The sequence below is a fragment of the Vipera ursinii genome (genome assembly GCF_947247035.1).
Source record: "Vipera ursinii genome assembly, chromosome: 6".
Taxonomy (NCBI): domain Eukaryota; kingdom Metazoa; phylum Chordata; class Lepidosauria; order Squamata; family Viperidae; genus Vipera; species Vipera ursinii.
The window spans coordinates 67,012,856-67,031,732 of NC_139515.1; the positions used below are offsets into that span (position 1 = coordinate 67,012,856).

Consider the following 18,877-nt stretch of genomic DNA (forward strand, 5'->3'; position numbering starts at 1 on the left):
CAAGGTATCCAATATGAAGATTGTCTGATAAACTCTCTAATCTAGGCACATTGTTATTGTAATCCAGTCACCTAATTAAATACTATTTACAAACGAACTCCTAATTCATATGGTATTATTATAAAATCTGTTTTATAATGTTTTTAGTTGAAGCTTTAATGATGCCTTTGGGCCATAAAAATATTCTATGTTCTGGTGAGCATATGATGTTGCTTGATATCATCAAGCTAGTGGTTTAGCAAATCCAAGTCAGTTATCAACAGCACAGTATTGATAATTCTTTTCAACTAGAGATGCTAAGAATTAAATATAAATCCATTCCATGAACAGTATATTCTTATCACTGAGCTATGGAATACAAATTGCAACAATATAATAAATTATATCACATTAATTTAATTTATGGATGTGTAATTTTAGAGGGACAGTTTTTGGTCATTACTTTTACAAGACATCTGTTAATCTAGTGTTTATAATCATAACTATTCCAACCAGATTTTCATGTTTTCAACATATATTTTAAGAAACATTGCATACAGAATAATCATGTCTTTTTTAAGGACTACCAAAATGCTACAGTCAACAGAAACATGCTGAACTTCTAAATGAAACTGAGATATCAGTCCAATAAATCCACAATATAGCCCACTGAGTACAAAGGACTACCTATCCTGATTTAATGGATTAGGGATTAGGAACAAGACAGGAATAGACGTATCTACTATATCTCTTGCTCAGAAAACTTTGAAAGTGTATGCATGAAATACATTTCTCTGCAAATCACTTGTTTTTATCATTATTGGTCATGGGCGTCATTCATTCAGCAAACTTAACCTGCTGAGGTATTATTTGTATAAAGTATTTTTATGTTAATTAGCATTGAAAATGTCAAACATAATTCATCAACTTCTACAAAATCGTGATAATGGATGATACTCGAGTCAACAGATTATGCGCAGAAAGAGCAATTGCTGTATTTGCATTATGTACTCAGGAAATAAGATTGTACACATTTGTACCTTGAGGCTGGAAATCACAGAAGTGTTTTTATTTTACAACGGAAAGTTACTCAATATTGTCTTAATGTAAACTTGGAATTAATTTTCAGTTTAAGCAACCTAACAACATAAAGGGCTTTTCATTTTGCAGGTGAGAACATCAGTAAGCTACACCTGAGATTTAGCAGTCTTTCTTTGTCAGTATCAACAGATTAAAAAAGTGTAAAAGTCCTTCTACAGACTGCTTTGAAATGACAAGACATTACAAAAACTTTAAAAGGTTCTCTAAGTAAAAAATATTGTTTTTCACCATAAGGCATGAATGATTTGACTCAATATACTATATATATACATGCGTGTGCACACAAACACACCCTTGTGACAGCTGACTTCTAAAGAATTTAGTGTATAAAAATAGCTTGAAAAAGCAAAGATACACAAGAACTCTATAGGGAATTTAAGGACTGTTTCCCAAAAAATACAGACATCATAGGCTTGAAGCTAGAACATCAATGTATCTGTGTATGGCAGAGGCAACCAATTAAGGGCATAATCAGGCTAATGTTTAAGCACTTTAATGCTGAAATTATTTTAAAGGAAGCTATATCATCAGAACTGTGAAGTGCTTAACTTTTTGCCAAGTCATTCCCTTCACTTCTATTTTCACATTTTTAATTCAAGATTTTGAAAAGTGAATTAAATGTTCAAACGTGAGCCACTCCTTCAGATCCATGTAGTTCCTTTTTTTAAAATCAAGTGTAACATTTCACCAGACAAGTTCCTGAAGAAATCTAGTTTCTGTGATAACAGGCTGCTTATGTCCCTCGTAGGAGAAAGTGATTCTTTCAGTTCTTTAGATATTCCTCCATAATGGTGACCTTACAGCAATCCAAATCGTGTAGATCCCATAACTACACAAGGTTCTCATACAAACAGTACTGAATTTCTTTAATCAGATTTATCCTTTTTCTTCCCAGTTAAAGGCACTTTGCTTGAGATAGCAGATCCTACAGCTGCAACACTTCCTGTCACAACTGAAACACTGCCTTTAACTAATCCCACTCCCATGGAAGGCACAGCTGTTACTGCTGTTTTGGTCACTTCAAAGCTTTTCCCTCCTATCCATGCTACACCACCAATTGTCGCACCGACAGCTCCCTTGGTTATGCTGAAGAGGCCACCAGTCACCCGGGTAAGCATGCCAGGCTGTTGTTGTGGATGATCTTTTACTGAATCTAAGGAAGAGAAACAGTGTCAGTGTCAGTATTCAGAATTACGGTAGTTTAAATGTGGTAGAAAAGCATCACTTGCAAATGAAAGTCCCAGTGAAATTTTGCTCTACAACTCTTTCCTATGATCTATCACTGGCAGAAGAGCATTTGGGTGGGGGGGGGGGGAAATAGCAAGAGTCTCCATATTTTCTAACAATGCAAAAGAAAGTTATGGAAGTGTTTTGGTTTTTTAAAATTATTATAATTAAGAGATTCAGCATTTTTGTCTACTAATTACGGGATAAATTATTTTGGAGCAGAGTCAAGGCTCTTTGAGATACTAGTACAGAACTGCTAACCCTTTACTGGGTTCAAATACACTAAACTAGGGGTTTTAATTATGGCACGTTGACCCATAAAATGGCAAATTATAAATCATTATCTATAAGACACAATGAATATACTCATACGTTACCTGAGCCAAAGTCAGGAAATTACATTATAACTCATCATAATTTGTTAATACCAGTCAGGGACCATTTAGATATCTGACATACCATATTAAAATTTATTCCTAAAAGGTGAACTCAGCATTATAGCTATTTACTATACCTTAATGGGTTAGAAAGGTCAGCATATTATGCTTTCTAGCACTAGTAATAAGCAAACACCTTTCCAGGATAGCAGAAAAAACAACACTTCCTTCACTTCATCACTCCTGTTTCATAACTGAACTTGTAGTTCCATTTATTTCAGAAGTTAGAGAAACTAACTGAGAAATCTGAATTTTGGAATCCTTTATGAAATATATTATCATGCAATTAAAAAAACCAAAGGAGAGCTTTTTCAGAAAAATCACATGTATTGAATGCTTTCCAATGAAAAATCCTTTTTTAAAAAAAGTGAAAATAGCTGATGGCTGTTCAGACATAGCTGCACTACACTGTGCACCACGACCAGCAGAGCCAGAAACATACATTTATGTACATGTGTGTACACGCACACACACATACATACAAAGTCTTATGTATCAAAAATGAAAGAAGAAAAACATATTTTCACAAACATATTTGTCCATCTTGTGTTTAGCTCTCTTAATCAATAGTAAAACCACTCTCTGAGAGAGAAAAGCAGGTATACAATTACCTTCCATGTGAATGGAAGACCAATGATGACAGAGATTCTGAAAAAAGCAAGACTGCCCTGGAAGTCTGAATAGGACAGATTTCATTTGTGCAAATAAATTTATCTACTTGCATTTACAGGTTACAGGTTACAGGTTACAAATGATTTGGTTCAAAACCAAGCTGCATAAATTAGTGCTCCTTTCTCTGCAGCCATATCACATGTAAGTCATAAAAAGCTATTTTAAAAAGACAATATATTAGGAGAGCAACATATCAATATAACTCAGATTCTGCATAAACCTAGGTTATTTTAACTGTATTAGCTTAGGTATTTAACCATGAGAAAGGCAGACTAGTAATTCAGTGTGTTGCCATGAATTTGAGGGTCTTGTGTGACCAAATTATCCTTAAGCAAGCAAAACACAACAAACATGTCTTTAAAAGTAAAAAAAAAGTTACTTTTTGTAATTTATAAAAGTCAGCTTTGATCATGAAATTAAAGTCTGCTCATGGAGAATAGAATAACAATTTAAAAAGAACAATCTACTGCACCGTATTTGAGTAAACAGTACTATTATTGAAAAATGTACCTTCTGGGGGTTCACTGTTAAGATATGGAGGAACATCTTGCTCATTCTTCTCTGTCTGGTTCATTATTGCCTAAAAATTCAGAAATGTATAGAATCTAGATTATACCAGCTCTTTTTAATGTTCCTTTGAAAAGTTGCTCACTAATAAGTCAATGAAATCATATGCTGGGACACGTTTTCCATGGCAGTCCAATCACCAATACAATACTTTATGGATGTGAAGAACTAATATGTTAAAGCATTGATGGCAGACGTAAGTCACCTCAAAGCTGGCATGCCACAATGTTTTGGGTAATACACCAGTTCTTATACCTATATTCACCAACATCCGACAACTATTCTCAAAGCACGTCTTGTTATCATGTGATTTTCTAAGGATGGGCAAACATGAAGTATGTTCTTGAGTGGCCACTGGAGCCTCCAAAAATCCTGTGAGAAAAGGACATTGCTTTCACATAGTTTCTGGAGGCTGCAAGAGGCTGCAGAAGAGCTTTCTCCAAAGCCACTTCAAAAATGAAGATATTGTGAGACCGGGAGAAGCCTTGGATAGGCTGCAGGGACTTATTAACAGAAAGAAAACACTGCCTGAAGGTAAGTGACACATGGCAGATCCTGGGGAATGGTGCTAGGGGACCAATGAGGAAGGAGATAGAGAATTGTTCCTCTTTTGTTTAGTTTGTATGTATTTGACATGTCAGCAGCCAAGTTATTCATTTCATAATTTTTTTGACACACCAAGCCCAAAAGGTTCACCATGACTGTATTAGGGGCACTCAGACTAAGCAAAAATGTGCAACTTCCAGTGTTTCCTTCAAGTCCTAGGATGTAAGCTTTAATGTGGAAAAGAAAAATTTCGTATTTCGTATTTTTTATATGTGCCCTGTTCACCGCCCTGAGTCCTTCGGGAGAAGGGCGGTATATAAATATAATAAAACTAAACTAAACTGAAAAGTGTTATCTAATTCAGAGTCAGGATAATTTGCATTCTTGTTTTGAACATGTCAAGCAATAACATTCAATGACAGAACAACTGTTGTCGGTTGAAGAATTTCTTAAACCCTGCCTCACAAGAGGTAAGGAAATAATAATTCTGTACTTTCAGCTGTGCTGTAATAGTGAAAAGCTGTAAACCAAGCCACAAATATAATTGCTTGAATCAAGATCTTTTACCGTAAATCCTTATATAATAATTTAACAAATTTAGAACAGATTTCTTCTTTTAAATAAGGAAAGAGAGAGGCTAATCCTCATTCTCAACACCTTCTGCAATTTTAATAATTAGAGAACAATTGAGCCTATATTATCTTGAATATCAAGTAATTAGAATATGAAAAAGACTGTGGTTATGTCATTTATTAATGTATCACTACAATAAATTGTAATGCACACATTAGGAATACTGAAGTAATGTTGGAGTTGGAATTAGGACTTTGTCATATTTGTGTAAAATTTAAAAGCACGTAAGTTCAATCTCAAGGTGAAATACATTCAGTGAATAATGTATCATTAAAGTTATAATAACCATGTAATATTTTGAAATAAAAGGATTTGCGTGTAAAGATGACTCAACTATTCAATTTAGAAAATTTCATTTCTATTTCATTCAAGATAAAGATGTCAACAAACTGAAATGGCCTATCCTTATACAAATCAGATTGCCACATGAAAGCATTGCACAAGCAATATTGTTAAGTAACATCTGATTACACAGGCAATTCAATAAGGCTGAGGGAAAGTACTACCGTGGAGAAATCTTTCATGAACCTTATTCAGGATTATCAAGATCATATGGAATTTTGCCAAGTAATGTGGTATTAACCTAACTCTCAACATGGAAAATAGATTTCACTATGAATAACTGTATATTTATTTATTTATTTATTTATTTATTTTATTAGTGGGACTTATTGCCTACAGGTTTAACAGGACATAACAATAGTTTCCACTTCCTGTCCTTAAATTGGAATACAATAGCATTACCTTGATTTTTGAGCTATTTTAAAATGTCACATGATTTACCTGATGCTAACAGGTGAATTAGAATAGAATACTAACTTTATGGTCACTTTGAACATACACTAATCAGCATACATTAAAATGAAATTTCATTGCACACAGCTCTCAAATATACTTCCAATATACACTACATAAATATGACAAAAATAAATACAGAATTATGCATATACCCACATATATTATATGACACAGAAAAACAACGTAGTCTAATTCAGGTTATGTATATATGTGCATGGCGAGAAAAACAAATCTTACGAGTTTACCAGACAGATGGCATAGGGAACAAAGCTATTACAGAATTGGGTAGGATTGTTTTATGTCCTTCCCATTGTTGTCTCAGCATGGTTTTTCTTTAACATACTGTGAAGAATTAAATAGACAGAACTACAAAAGCCTTTTACAGATTTCTTCCTTCTGTAAAAAGACAGCAAGAATTTTTAAGCACTGTTGTCTAGAATAACAAGTCAATGGCAAAACTTATCATTTTAGTATGGCTCAAATTCTATTTTAGCTTTTTTAAAACCAATAGTTAGGCAAATATTGAATTCTAAAATCTAGTAAAGTAGCCAATTATGATTAGAATATTTTAAAAATCATTTCTAGAGATTTATACAATATAAATCAAAATTATATTTCATGTGACTTTCATACCTACTGTATTTAATGCCTAGTTATATAGTTTCAGAATGACAAGTTCCCTCATCTTATTTTCTTCTAATTAAATGACATCAATTTTAAGTTGCACGAAAGCTTAACCTATGTCAACAAAAATAATATATATTACAAGATATACCTTCTAGAAAAACTGCTGAGCCAATCCAACAACTATAGCTTAGACAATGTAGTATCTGGTAATGTGTTCCTTTAGCGACACAGTTGTTCAGTTGCTATTTTTAGCCTACGTGCTTAATGAACAAGCGTCTTCCCCTCTGGGATATTTTGATGTAAAGATAAAAACAGGCAGCTGTGCAACACTTTAATATATACCTCATTATTGCTATGCAGTCTAATAATGCAATTGCAATTACAAATACCAAATTATAAAAAAGTGCTAAATACTCCTATTTATTGTAGCAAATAAGAATCTCCTGAAAGAGCTAATATTTTTATTCAATAGTTTCGCAATAATACACAAATAGGTTAGAGAAGCCTGCAGACACTGAATGGATTCTGGGAGTCGCAGTCCCAACTCAGTTGAAGTATGTCAAACTGGGAAGGGTAAAATGGAATCTAGGACTGTGCAATGCTTCAACTTATTTGGAAAAGGTGTTTTGAAACACTTGCAACATTTGTGATCCATTAAGGTGGCCTTGTCTTTTTCTAGGATGCATGATTCTGGGAAAAAGTACAACTGCTTTAATGAGCCATAGACGGCTGTATTCAAGCTCTCACAAGGTCTAAAGAACTTCTCCCAAATCAAATCCAAGCACCGCTGAGCTCTAGTAGAATATAGTTACATGGTGGAAAATTGTACTTGAAAATTAAATACCATAGTTTCCGGCGTATAAGACGACTTTTTAACCCATGAAAATCTTCTCAAAAGTCAGGGGTTGTCTTATACGCAGGGTGCTGAAACGTTAGGGACAGGGCTGGCTGGAAAACCTGGAGCGGATCTTCCATTTAGTCTGTGCAGGGAAAGCGGGACCAATTGGAGTAGAAGCTGCAGTCTGTGATTTTTTACAGGCTGGGGTCTGGGCGTCTTTCCTTCTAAAGTTGAAGAGCAGCTGTAGGCAGGTGGGGAATGCAAGAGCAACTTGAAAGGCAGGTGGGGAATGCCATAGCCAGAGCAGCTGCTTACTCAGGAACTGGGCGGGCTGGCTGGAAAACCTGGAGCGGATCTCCCATTTGGTCTTTTTTTTTTAAAATCCCATTTATATCCCGCCCTTCTCCGAAGACTCAGGGCGGCTTACAATTTAAAGCACAAATCAATGTGCTTAGCAATAGCCTTCATTCTATGTATATGCCTGCTTATTAGAGCTTTCACCCCCCCCCCCCCCAAGCAGCATTATTACAAAGTCAGCTTATTGCTCCCAACAATCTGAGTCCTCATTTTACCTACCTCGGAAGGATGGAAGGCTGACTCAACCTTGAGCCTGGTGGGATGAGAACCTGCACTAATTGCAGGCAGCTGGTGTTACTTAAGGCACTGCGCAGGGAAAGCTTTAGAGTGAATTAGGAAAAGTGAAAAAGTGAATTAGGAAAATAGGAAACGGTTGCTGGAATTGGGTATGTGTAGTTTAACGAAGAGAAGGGTGAGGGGTGACATGATAGCAGTGATCCAATATCTCAGGGGCTGCCACAAAGAAGAGGGAGCCAAGCTATTCTCCAAAGCACCTGAAAGCAGGACAAGAAGCAATGGATGGAAACTAGTCAAGGAGAGAAGTAACCTAGAACTACGGAGAAACTTCCTGACAGTTAGAACAATTAACCAGTGGAACAACCTGCCTCCAGAAGTGGTGAATGCTCCAACACTGGAAGTTTTTAAGAAGAGACTGGACAGCCATTTGTCTGAAATTTATTTTATTTTATTTTATTAGATTTATATACCGCCCTTTCTCGAAGGAAAGGTATAGGGTTTCCTGCCTTAGCAGGGGGTTGGACTAGATGACCTCCAAGGTCCCTTCCAACTTATTATTATTATTATTATTATTATTATTATTATTATTATTATTATTATTATTATTATTATTATTATTATTATGTTTAATCCACTTGCACTGTTTTATGTTTACATGTTTCATGACAAACAGCCTTATGTTTATAAGTGACAGTTTTCCTACTAAGTACCTGCATGTCATAAGCATTTGAATTAAAATTACCATATTAAAATCAAATCTGATGTTTTTTTAATTTTTATTTGGTGTGCGTTGGAAGAGGGGTAGTCTTATACGGCGAGTATAGCCCAAACCCTATAATTTAACAGGAAATGTAGGGGGTCGTCTTATACGCCCAGTCGTCTTATACGCCGGAAAATACGGTATGTGCCTTTCTCTGCTTCTGCACACGGCCTTTACATGCTATAATGACTACATAACATGTAGAAAATTATGCGCAATCCATTTATATGTCCTGGTATATAACAAATAAATTTGACAATGTTGTTCAGGAAAGTCTGCCATCCTCAATCATGCAAAGATGATCCTTTATTTTCATTGCATGTTTTAGCACAAACACAACAATCATCTTTACATCCTGCAGATTCTTTCCCATATCTGTAGAAAGTCTAATTACAGTTAACATTCTTCCATAATAACACAAAAATCTTATAGCATAAATAAGAAACAACAATATGAATTCTTTAGATTGCCCAAGTCCTTTGGTTTTGGATAGCTAATAAATTCAAATAACATATAAAATCCAAAATATTTTGATTCATTTCTCATTTCTAGGAGACATTTCCTATCTAAACTTTTGCAAAAGAATTCTTCATATTTGTAGATAGGATGAGTATTACACTATGCAACAATAAAATATTTGACTAAAGTTGGGTATTTTTGTAAATATTTGTATTTATACATTTTATTTGTAAACACATTTTATTAATATCCATACTTACCAAATGTTACTGTATTGAAATATCCCAGTGTGATTTCCTATATAAAATCAAAGGAAATTATATAACTTTTTTAATATAAATATTTATTAAAATGTTACAGTACAAGAAATCTAAATAAAACACAGACTCAATTCAAATTATGTGAAGGGTGAACTTATCTTCCAGAAAAATATTTGCAAGCAACCATTGAACTAGCTTGAGAATGAAGATTCAGGATTCATAAAAAAATATTTTCAGATATTCTAAGCAAAATACTAGATAATGACCTTTAATTGCTTTAGGTGAATATTAATTATATAGTGCTTCAATTTTTTTTAAAGCAGCATACAAATATTTTAAACATTTGCTCAGAATTATATGGCTGTTCAGATTCTCCCCAGCAGTCCCATTCAGATTGTGTAAGAAACAAATTCACAATATTCGGTTTTCACAAAATCTGAAAAACAGATTCAGGCCTAACTATCATTGAACAGAGATCTGCATGGCTATCATTTTAATAATCCTGATTATTGTGTTCATTCTTATTCAAACAGAACTGTAAATCGCATTTCATTCCTTGCACCTAGAAAAGAGTTTGCAGTCATAGAAGCTGATACTTGGGGACAACTAAAGTATTACTGCTACCATACTACCTTGGTGGTAGCCTGGTAGTAGCCAGATGTGTTGAACCTTTATAATTGTTGGCTGGCAATTCCAGAAATTTATTTATTTATTTATTTTTGGGACTTATATGCCGCCCTATCTCCCGAAGGACTCAGGGCGGCTAACAACAATAAAAAACAACAATACAAAAATTAAAAAAGAATTAAATAACAGCCCCAAAATAAATTAACTGCACAGTTAAAAATTAAAACATATTTAAAAACCCATCATCAATCCAGGTCAGCCTGATGGAAGAAAAAAGTTTTGAGGTCGCGGTGAAAGGACCAGAGGTCCGGGGCCATCCGAAGCTCAAGGGGGAAGTTGGTTCCAAAGGGCTGGTGCTCCCACAGAGAAGGCCCTCCCCCTGGGGGTCGCCAGCCGACATTGTCTGGCCCACGGCACCCTGAAGAGGACCTCTCTGTGTGAGCGCACTGGGCGATGGGAAGTCGTCCCCTGTAGCATTGTAATTGTAATCCAAGACATTTTAGGCATAAAGTTGGAGAAAGCTGCATTATACAATGAAGACCCTTTGACTGGAAAAGCAGTTCAATTAAATTTTTCAATACCAAGAGAAGTCCAATACAATATTTCTTCATTATTTTATCAAGACAACTTATGAGTAAAATTAAAAAAGCCAATTACTAAAATATTAAAAATGAAAGCCATTTTGTTTCTCTTTAGAAATTTGCCAAACTTAATTCAAAGAACCATTTTAAAATTCCTCATCATTCCCACAAGGGAAAGCAATGTTTCCAAAGAGGTTGGAGAACTTCTTATTTTATTATTGCATCTTTTTGTGGGCTTTACCATGCAACTCCCCAGCTGGTAATTTAATTTTATGATATTGGGTGGGTGTTGCCCAACAACGTGTAGGGCCCCAGACTACTTTTAAAGAAGAAAATTCCCACTCCTTTCTGTCAAACGTACATTTCAATGCGAGGCAAAGTTGACTTGCATATTAAATAACTTTACAATTTCGGCGTCATAGAGTAAAAGCAGGAATACACTTACAGGCATACAGTAAACTATCAAATGAAGTCGCATTTTTAATTTTCAGAGCATCCAATGAACTAGTTGACAATCCGTGGACATGCATTATACCCAACCCTGTTTTTCCACCGAGAGTAATAATAAACTTCCCCACCGGGACCAAACCTGAAAACACATTCAGGAACAGAAGCGGTAAACAGCAGCCTCCCCGTTGCAAAAGGCTCCAAATGGGGGCCCAGCAGACACAAAGGCTGATGGATGGCACGCAGCAGTGACGTGGCAGAGGAGGCAGGCGCAGGACCTGGAGCCATACTGCTGTTGACGTGCCGCCTGGCCTCTTTTCCCCACCTCCTCACGGGCTCTTCCACGTTGAACCCCCAAAAATCTAAATATCCGCTGCCAGAACATATTGGCCACACTTCTGCCTTTTCTCCTGCGTAACCTATTTTTACCTCTGGCTCTCTTCCCGGGGGAGAAAACCTCTAGACGCCGCATTAATTCCCCACCACCACCACCCCGCTCCGTTCTCTCTCCTTTCCTTCCAATCACAGCAGCGGCCAATGCTGCTGAAACTGGCTCTGCAGGGAAGGCTGGTGGGTATTTTCAACAGTTAAGATCTACCGACAACGCCATTAAGGGGAGCTTCTCCCATTGACCCGAGCTTTCTCGATTTCCACTGAAAGGCGGCCATCCGAGGAAATTGCCCTCGGGGAGAATATTCCCTCCGAACGCTGCAACGGTCCCCTCGGGAACCTCGGGAGCGCACGGCTGCTCGGTCAAGATCAGGCAAGAACCACAACTCCTTGCTTGAGGCTTTTCCTTTCCCAACAACACCAAGAGCGACCCCCTTGTCCTCGCTGGGCTTCTCACGTTCCCCCCCCCCCCTTGCTACGGGATGGCACCTAGCGGGAAGCACCTTCCGTCCACATCCAGAACAGCTCTGGGACCAATTTTGCACGGATGGCGTTTCGGCTCCCTTGTGCCCAAAGCGGTCCTTTACCTGCGCCTCATCCCGTCTCGCTCCCACCTTCGCGGCCCCAGCCGGCAAGAGACCCCGGCCTCGCCGAGCCGCGGAGGGGGGGGGCAGGCGACAGATCCCCGTCCCATTCTTCTTCCACCCCGGAAGGAAAAGGGGTGGAGAAGATGCCCCAGGCAACTCCACCCCGTATTTTCGGCGCAAAGCCCGGAGGAGGCTGGAGACGAGGAGGCCACCTTCCAAACTCACCTCGCTGGGATGCCCGCGCCGCTCGGTTCGGCACGTCGGAGGACTTGGCCAGGCAAGCCCGAATCGACTCCGACCCCTTGGCGGCTGCTTCTTCAGCGCTTGCCGACGTGGCGCCCTACGCACCTCGCTTGTCCCCGCCCGCAGAACCCGCCCCAGGCCGGCGCCCCCCGGCGGGGCTCTGGAGGGGCGCGCAGGCGCTTGAGCCCGACCGGGCCGTCTTGGAACTGGACTGCCTCTCCTCCTCTTCCACCTTCTTCTCTTCCTCCTCTTCCGAGAGCGATGCTAAGGAGCCAACGGGAGGAATGAAGTTGACAGCAGCGATCAATGATTCCTCTTCCCTCTGCTTCTTGTGTCACCTTGAGCGCCCTGCCCTGGCTGGACGTTACGGCAAGGATGTTGAATTAACGACCTGAGCTCGTTGCAAATTATTACCCCTTCTCTCAAGTAGGCAGGCTCCTGACAGCTGCGTGTCAGGCTGAAGTTCAACAAGTGCAACTGGGTCCGCTATGAATTATGATCCAGTTTTGCCTGAAGTTGCTAAAGGCAAGGGAGAGACCCGAAGGAAGAAAAGGACGATGTTATGACACTGATCTGGTGTCAAGGAGCTTTTGCCAGCCTTATAGCCAGTGATTGGAAATGGGGATAAGTTGTGGGGATGGGTGCTGTGAAACTGTTACTTAAACGCCCTGGAAAGTAGGAACAAATACTGGATAATTTTAGATTATATTAGATTCTGCATTTGAGAATAGAGGAGGCCTGTAGGCCTGATGTTGCTTCTTGTTGATAGCATTAGTAAATATATATGTAACTAAAGCAAATACATCGATACCTTCAATTAGTGTTTGTTGATTGGAGTGTAGCAGTAGCCAGTAGAGTTTATGAGGTGGGATGTCCATCCATCTTTGGGGAGAGGCAATGTTTTTGACCAGTAAGAATTGACAATTTCAGCAGCATTGCTCTTCCAGGCTCCTAGCTGCTTGATTGCAACTTTCTGGATGAATTGGTTTTTGTTTTCTCTCCTCATCCCTTCCTCACTTTTGTTGTGTTCTCCATCCTCTTCTGAAAGTAGGGAATGTCTTTATTGTATTACTATCCTGAGAGCAACCGCTTGCCGGTTGAGCTCCGGACGGCCCCTGACCTTCGCTCCTTCCGGCGCGACTTAAAAACATATCTATTCGAGCAGTCTGACCTGGTCTGATGGGTTAGGGTTGGGGTTTTAATATGTTTTAATACTGTTTTAAACTGGGCTAAATATTTAATCGTTTTTTTTTACTTTTGTATTCCGCTTTTTTATATTTATTGCCCTGTACACCGCCCTGAGTCCTTCGGGAGAAGGGCGGTATAAAAATATAATAAATAAATAAATAAATAAATAAATAAATAAATAAATAAATAAATAAATAAATAAATAAATATTAAAAAGTAATACAGCAAAGATAGAAATAGGCTTGACAGCCAGTCATGGGCTGGAGATTAGCATAACTTTGTGTTCAGCAGAGTTCATATCTTGTCTGAGGACAGGTTTAACAATGACTGGTTGTAATGTTAGTGATTTCTTAGTAAGACTGTGTGGTCTGAAAATAATTTCGAAAGACAATAACAAGGGCTCAGCCTCCATTTTTTCACCTATACCGTAAAGCAGTTTGACTCTTCAAGTTTCTATGCAGCCTGAAAACAAATGTTACTATGGCTTAAAAGTTGCATCTATCTCTGCAACTTAAATTGTGACAGTACTTGTTCCCTTTTTCAGACAGAAGTCAACTACTTTGTGGTAATTATCTGGTGGTCCTGGAGCATATAAAAATAGACCAAAAAGTGAGTTAAGAAATCACCTGGGAGGTCATTTTTGATTAGTTTCCAGATGACAAACTTCTATGAGGCCTACTAAAACAATGTTTTTCCCCTGCCTGTGTTGGAAATAAGATTGGAATGATCAAAGTAGTGGTTTCTGACAGGATTGCTAGAAATCAGGTACCATCATGGCCTCAAGATTTAGTTATTTTACATCCAAAGGCAAAATTGATCTTCCTGATGTGGAAGATTTTTTTTCAACAAGGGAGTTGGTATTGCCTTCTTCAGTACAACAGGTACTTCTGTAATTATATGTTTACAATGGGATTATTTTGGCCTGCTACATCAAAGCTGCATCTTTAGTTGCAGAAATATAAGAACAATTTTCTCAGACTTACTAGTCTTTCTAGTGAGGATCTGAATACAGGTAGTCCTTGACTGATGACCACTCACTTAGTGACCATTCGAAGTTACAATGGACCTCCTCAGAACTAATTACAACCTGGTTTTGAAGTTCTGACAGCTACCCCTTCCAGTCAAATGATCACATTTTGTGCACTTGGCAACCAATCCACGCTTACAACTATTTGCAGTGTCTCATGAACCTGTGACTGTGTTCACATGACTGGTGTTTTCTGGTTCCCAGCAAAAAGAACCACCCATTAGTTAAAATAGATTTGCTAAAATCGTGGCATTTGCTTAATAAAAAAGATTGTTGAATCAGGCATATCATTAGCCATAAGGTGTCCCATTTGACAGATGCGACTTATCACTAATTCTGGACCCAATTACAGTCATAAGTCAAGGACTACCCGTACTAAATTTATTTTAAAGGGTTCTCTCCTATTCTTTGCACTAGAGAATAGTTACAGAGATCATATTCTCTCAGCTCATAATTCCTCTTTGTACTGTCAAATGTAAGATCTATCTGGAGCAAAGTCCCACATTCAGATGAAATACAAATTCATTTTTTAAAAAAACAAATCACATTCTTCACATTCTCTCACATTAAGACATTTTGTTCTGTATTTATTATTTAGAACATAGAATAATACAGTTGGAAGGAACTTCAGAAGTCTAGTCCAAGCCCCTGCTCAAGCAGGAGGCCCTATACCATTTCAGACAAATGGTTGTCCAGTCACTTTTTGAAAGCCTCCAATGATGAAGCATCCACAATTTTTGAAGGCAAGATGTTCCATTGGTTGATTGCTCTCACTGTTAGGAAATTTCTTCTTAATTCTAGGTTGCTTCTCTCCTTGGTTGGTTTCCATTGTTTCTTGTCTTGCCTTTTGGTGCTTTGGAAAATAGTTTGACCCCCCTCATCTTTGTAGGAGCCCCTTAAATATTGGAACAGTGCTATCATGTCACCCCAGTTGTTATTTTGATTAGACTAGACATAATTCCTATAACAGTTCTTCATATGTCCAACCTCCTAATCATTTTGTTGCTCTTCTCTGCATTCTTTCCAGAGTCTCAACATCTTTTTTGTATTGAAAAGGTATTTAAAAATCATTTGGGTTAAAATGGACAACTATAGAAATTGAATGAATGAATGAATGAATGAATGAATATAGTATTTTGTTTTGGGGCTTTAAATAGACAATTCAGTGAATATTATTTAAAGAACTCTGAATGAGTTCACAGTGCAGAATCAAAGTAGAGTTACTATCTTTTTCTAGACAAAGATGCTGCACCATTAATAGCTGCATAAAATATGGCAGTTCTCTATTATTATCAGATAGCCTAATAAGACCTACCTTTACCTGAACAACTATGAGACACATAAATACAGTAACAGTTGCACAACATAGAGATGTGATAGTAAGCTAGTGTGTTTAAAAGCACCAAAATAAAAAGAACTCCTTTATATTTTATACTGTCAAATAAATGGCCAAATATACATATGGAGATTTTTATATATATATATAATTTGTTTATTTTTATTCTGTCATTATTTTTTTATAAATGAGGTAGTACACTTACATAATATTCCTTCTTCCTCCTAATTTCCCCACACATAAATCCTGTGAGGTCGGTTGGGCTGAGAAAGAGTAACTGGCTCAAAGTCAACAAGTCAGCTTTCATGATAAGGTGGGACTAGAACTCACAATCTCCTGGTTTCCTACATGGTACCTGATACACTAATCCAAACAACCTCTACATGCTAAATGCTTGATACTAAATTCCATCAAGTCAATGGTGTTTACAGGTAATTCTCAACTTACAATCATAATTGAGTGCACATTTCTGTCGCTAAATGAGATAGTTGTTAAGCGAATTATGCCCCATTTTACAACATTTTTGCCATGGTTATTAAGTGAATCACTACAGTACTTAAGTAAAACATGCAGTTGTTAAGCAAATCTCGCTTCTCCTATTGATTTTCCATCAAAAGCTCCCTAGGAAGGTTGCAGATGACAATCTCGACACCCTGAGATGCTGCAACCATTGTGAATACATGCCAGTTGCTGAGGACTCAAAATTTGATCACGTGACAGTGGGGAAGCTGCAATTGTCACAAATGTGAGAACTGGTCATAAGTCACTTTTCAATGCTATTGTAACTTTGAACGGTCCTTAAACAAATGGTTGTAAGTCGAGGACTACTTGTACAGTACTCTGCAAACTTGACTCAAATGAGTAGAATAGAATAGATTGATTCATTTAGCCAATTTCTATGTAATGCAGGCTTTAGAATCTGTGATGGGAGAGTCATACTTCATCTTCCAAAGGCCATGGTGATTTTTTAGAACACACTGCTGAATTACTATTTTCAATATGAAAAAAAGCAAAATTAGTAGATACTGTGGAAATACAATTAACTATAATTAAGTTAATTGAAACAATTAGTTTCCATTTATTTATTTATTTGTTTGTTTGTTTGCTGCCCATCTTTTTCTTTTATTGAAAAGTTTTACAGTACATTTTATCTTTAACAATCCCCCCTCCCTCCACCCACCCCTACTTAACCCTCCCTATCCCTCCCCCCATTCCCCCCTCCCCCCCCACTTCCCAGAGCTAAGTACAAGGTATAAAAACAAAGAACAATCATAAACATCCATATGCTAACAACAATAAACTATTAATTGTATCGCACTCTAGCTCATATGAAATGACTACAAGCAATACTAATATTACATATAAAAAGGAAAAGAAAAAAAAGAAAAGACTTATTCAAATGCTAAATGAAACTTTTTAGTCCCATATTTGTTCTGGATATAATCAATCCACTTTTTCCACTCCATAATATAACGTTCTTGCGAATAATCTTTCAAGTAAGCCGAAATCTTTGCCATTTCCGCCAGGTCAGAAACTTTTAGTGTCCATTCTTCTATAGTCGGCAGTTCCTCCTTTTTCCAATATTGACCTATTAAGAGTCTTGCTGCTGTGATTAAGTTCAAGATCAACTTAATGTCCACAACAGTAGCATCTGTTTATGCCCAATAAAAACAATTGCAGACAAAACTTTATCCTTTGCTTAAAGATCTTCTGCATATTCCACCAAATTTTTATCCAAAAAGCCTTAACCTTTTTGCAGGTCCACCATATATGAAAATACGTTGCATCTTCGCCACTACACCTCCAACATTTAGGTTGATAATTCGGATACATACTTGCAAGCTTTTTAGGATCTAAATGCCATCTATAAAACATTTTATAAAAGTTCTCTCTTAGGTTTTGGGCTTGCGTAAATTTTACGTTCCTCACCCAGATCTTTTCCCACGTGTCCATTGTAATAACTTCTTGAATATTCTGGGCCCATTTTATCATACAGTCTTTAACAAGTTCTGTTTCTGAGTCAATATCTATCAATGCAAGATAAATCCGTTTGATATGTGCTGGACCCTGGTTTCTAATTTGCTTTATCAAATTTTCATCGGTCATTGAGAAACCAATTTTCTGATCTTCTTTCCACCTGGCACGTAACTGAGTATATTGAAACCAAGTTTGAACGATCTTCTCATCTCGCAAGAGATTGTACGGCTTCAAACACCAGACGTTCCTTTCCAAGCTTAAGATCTCCTTATACGTAGTCACATCATGTTTGAAGCCAACATTTATGTTTTCTATTGCATGTTTCGGGATTGCCCACAACGGCATCTTGTAGTCTAACTTATGTCTATACTTCTTCCAAACTCTCAACAATGCCTGTCTTAAAATATGCACTTTAAACACATTATCTACCTTCTTATCATACAACAAATATGCATGCCAGCCAAATAACAAGTCGTGGCCCTCAAGATTTAATAATCTCCCTTGTGTCAAATTAATCCAATCACTTATTCCTGACAACGCAGCAGCTTCATAATATAATTTAAGATTAGGCATTTTAAGACCACCTCTTTCACGAGTATCCTGCATAATCTTAAGTTTAACTCGTGGCCTTTTCCCTGCCCACACAAATTTATTGATACCCCGTTGCCATTCTTCCAAATTAGAGTCTTTTTTAAGGACTGGTATCATTTGGAATAAAAATAAAAATTTAGGCAGGACATTCATTTTCACTGCTGCAATTCTTCCCAGCAAAGACAATTGCAGTTTTTCCCAGCTCTCCAATTCTTTTTTGAATTTTTCCCCATAACTTTTCATAATTATTTTTATATAACTTTGCATTGGAGGGTGACAAATACACCCCCAAATATTTAACCCTTTTAACAATCTCAAATGCAGTTAATCCTTCTAAAAGGGCCTTTTGCGATGCTGTCATATTTTTGGCTAAAATTTTTGTTTT

At 37.4% G+C, this 18,877-nt stretch overlaps 1 protein-coding gene across 3 annotated transcripts; it reads right to left on the bottom strand.

Moving 5' to 3' along the window:
- Window positions 1-1,027: 1,027 nt before the first annotated feature.
- Window positions 1,028-17,008, bottom strand: TMEM263 (transmembrane protein 263). 3 transcript variants are annotated; one of them, XM_083366408.1, is made up of 4 exons: window positions 12,356-17,008; window positions 9,499-9,535; window positions 3,927-3,996; window positions 1,028-2,233 (listed from the first exon to the last, which is right to left on the bottom strand). In XM_083366408.1, exons 3-4 carry the CDS (start codon window positions 3,988-3,990, stop codon window positions 1,947-1,949), a joined length of 351 nt encoding a protein of 116 aa, XP_083222534.1. In that variant the 5' UTR covers window positions 3,991-3,996; window positions 9,499-9,535; window positions 12,356-17,008; the 3' UTR covers window positions 1,028-1,946. The 3 variants fall into 3 exon arrangements, with proteins under 3 accessions (XP_083222534.1, XP_083222535.1, XP_083222536.1); XM_083366409.1 differs by lacking the exon at window positions 12,356-17,008 and adding an exon at window positions 12,131-12,261; XM_083366410.1 differs by lacking the exon at window positions 12,356-17,008 and adding an exon at window positions 11,152-11,358.
- Between the last annotated feature and the right edge of the window lie 1,869 nt (window positions 17,009-18,877).

Bases quoted from the DNA above. Each gene is read 5' to 3' on its own strand.
- TMEM263 (XM_083366408.1), bottom strand. From the start codon at position 3,990: ATGAACCAGACAGAGAAGAATGAGCAAGATGTTCCTCCATATCTTAAC. The intron at 2,234-3,926 runs GTACATTTTTCA...TCTCTTCCTTAG, and splicing joins TAACAGTGAACCCCCAGAAG to ATTCAGTAAAAGATCATCCA.